Source organism: Etheostoma cragini, chromosome 11, assembly GCF_013103735.1.
Source record: "Etheostoma cragini isolate CJK2018 chromosome 11, CSU_Ecrag_1.0, whole genome shotgun sequence".
Lineage (NCBI taxonomy): Eukaryota > Metazoa > Chordata > Actinopteri > Perciformes > Percidae > Etheostoma > Etheostoma cragini.
In genome coordinates, this window is record NC_048417.1 from 1833118 (window position 1) to 1836327 (window position 3210).

General features: G+C 45.9%; 1 protein-coding gene across 1 annotated transcript in view; it reads left to right on the top strand.

The window, feature by feature from the left end:
- The first annotated feature begins 2252 nt into the window (after positions 1 to 2252).
- Positions 2253 to 3210, top strand: part of LOC117953175 (ly6/PLAUR domain-containing protein 1-like) — a 21509-nt gene continuing 20551 nt past the window's right edge. Inside the window, exon 1 of the mRNA XM_034885990.1 lies at positions 2253 to 2391. Coding sequence (XP_034741881.1) covers positions 2253 to 2391 — 139 coding nt within the window. The remainder of the gene's footprint in view (positions 2392 to 3210) is intronic.

Here is a 3210-nt window from a genome sequence, read left to right on the forward strand (position 1 = left end):
GTGTTCCCCTTGTCTCTTGTCAGATGGTTTTGGGACTCTGTGCGCTGCGTTGTCCCTGGCGAAGCTTCCCTCATTCGTTCCGGTTCCTGTGACCTTCGATTTCCCCGTGTTTCCCCTGCTGTGTTTCTCTGTTTTTTCCTTGCTTTTTTCCCCTGGACCTGTTGGAGTTTTGTATTTTGGTACTTTATGTTTCGCCTGTTGGACTTCTGGTTGGACAATAAAATCTTCAACTGAACCTTCTCCTGCCTCCTACCTGCGTTGTGGTCCCCATCGGTCCTGCACCATTGTATATCCTGTACTTACTGCACTGCACTTCTTGTTAGACCTAAACTGCATTTCGTTGCCTTGTACCTGTACCTGTGTAATGACAATAAAGTTGAATCTAATCTAATCTAATCATTCCCTGCACACCCGTAACCATGATTCGGAATTTGTGAAAAGAAAAAAAAGTCAAATACAACCAAATAGGCCCAACAGGGACAAAGACTAAAGCCCATCCCTGTTCTAATCTTCCAGTTTTGGGGGACCCGGATGTAATTCATCAATTATATCTCTCTTTTACATGATATCACTGTGGGCAGGTTAGATGGCCGCCATCGTCATGTTGCTCGTATTTTCCTTTACACACTCCATTTATTTCTTGTATCATGAATAAAGAATTATTGAGTTTCATCTCTAAGTGAATTTCACTTCCAGTTTGGGAAATATTCAGACTTTTTGGGTTCTTGCACTCTGACCATCTCAAATTGAAGTGACAGACATGTTTAATTTTTTAGCTGGCGCTCCATTTATTTAAGCCGCATGTTGTTGCAACATTTCAGCACGTCATGCTCTGATAGTTTGATGTTATTATAGTTAACTTACTTTATTCAGTGTCCTTCAAAACACTAATTTATTCTGAAGAGTGAAGTTCCCCTTCGAGGGGAACTCGAACTGCGTGGGTTACGACACTAAGGCGTTCCCATAGTGTCGTAACCGACGCAGTGTCTCGTTCCCCTATCTCAGGGAACAAGTGTTACATACGTAACCCAAGACGTTCCCCTTCGAGGGGAACTAGAAACTGCGTCGGTTACAACACTAAAGCGTTCCCATTGTGTCGTAACCCACGCAGTTCGAGTTCCCCTATCTCTGAGAACTAGGGTTACATACGTAACCCAAGACGTTCCCCTTCGAGGGGAACTCGAACTGCGTCGGTTAAGACACTAAAGTTGCCTGCACAGTCCAGACCAGGTCCAAGCAGCTTTCACAGATTTCATATCTTATAACAGTCCTTTAATACGAGAGACTTCCATGCCCATATCAAGGCTCAAACACCAGAAGTGAGAATGATTGCTGTCTAATGTGGTTGCAGATTTAAACATGCTGCTGGCTTTGAGAAGGACAACAGGATGCAAATGTATGCATAAAATGATAAAACTTCATATTTTATCTTTGGTCATCGTCAGAAGAACTTTGCCTTCCAAATCACACTAACCCATTTAGGATATATACTGTATATCCAGGTATACTTTCACTTTATAGACTAAGAAGTGGAAGTTAAAGAATAAGCACCTCAGAGAGCTATACCCATGTGGGCCTAAATCTACCTAGCTGCATTCCACTGAAAATATTTATCATCTTCTACGTCCACTCCAGCACATCCCAGAATGAAAGGCTCTAATTTGTCCTCCACCACTTTTTGTTGTAAAGAGAGAAACACTTCTCCTTCCTCTGATTACTGCGGATCATCACAGGAGAAGAAGAGGAGACATTCAGGGAGACATTTCCCGGTTTTGAAGTACATTCAGGCGGCTTTCTACATCGTTGGTCCATTAAACGTAGCCTGCCTGGATCGTCCCAGACGCACATGAGCGCGTGCCACAGCAAGCTCGAGACTCCCCAATCTCTCATTGGTGTCAGTGGTGAATGTGTGGACACCGGTGCTTTTATCTATTCAAGGTTCCCCTCATCATAATGACGTAGAATATTATAAAAATGATAAAAGAATCCGAAATATGCTCAACTTGAAAGAAAAGACAACTTCAGATCGGCGTGGACCTCTACAAGCTGCGCGCGCTCCTTCTCCCAAATAATAGTAATAAACGGGTTTGGGTGTTTGGTGTCAAACGACAGCCCTAAAAAGTCGCGTTTAATCGCGTGCATGTGTTGAGACAGAGACGCTGTGTGTCCCTACCTGAGCTGGAGACAAACAGGAGCAGAGTAGAGACGGTGAAGAGCCGCATGGTCCGAAGACTTGCACCGGGACCAGGACCATGAGAGGCGGGGGTTCGCCGGGGCTGAGGCGGAGGCGCGGGCACACCGCGGCGGCTGGCAGCCCGGGAGCAGGACCACGAGAGGCGGGGGTTCGCCGGGTCTGGGGCGCAGACACACGGCGGCGGACAGCCTGGCATGGTGAGCCTCACGCCTCCTGCGACGCTTCACCTCTCTTATCCGCCGCGCGCACATACGCACGTGCACGACTGTACGTGCACCGCGTCATCTAAAAGTCACCGGTTTGACAGCGATGCTGAGGAAACTCCAGTGTGCATTATTGTTGTCAGTGTCGATGGTCATTACAACTCATTCCATGTAAACCCCAATTGTTTTTAATTTTAAAAAAACAGCATGCACATTTAAAATAAAGCGTGAATAGACTTAAGATTACCGTATTATGTGTTATACACGCATCAACACTACAGGACAATCCACTCACTCACTCGGCGGCTGTGTTACAGTGGTCGAGTGGTCGCCTGTCAATCAAAGGTTGATGGTTCGATCCCTTCCCCTGCCATCCCATGTCACGTGTCCTTGGGCAAGACCCTGATCCTGAACTAAGTTGCCCTGATCTTGTGCCATCGGGGTCTGAGTGTAGCAGGGTACGATAGAGAGAACCACATACATACAGTGAGCTTTTTGATAAACATTCTCCAGAAATGATTTAATGACCTAGTGGGTAAAGGTAAATAACAGAACAGTCTGGTAAGATCAGAAATGGCATCACTTTACTGTAATATAGCCCGTAAAACCAGGAAAAGACACCACTCACCATGTTATGATATTACAATATATCCAACATCTAAGACGAGATCTAGTCTCATATCGCGATATCGATACAACGTCGATGTGCTGCCCAGCACCTTGTACGGCAGCCTCGGACACAGTGTCTGAATGGTGTCCATTTCCATTCCCACACACACACATACACACACACACACACACACACACACACAC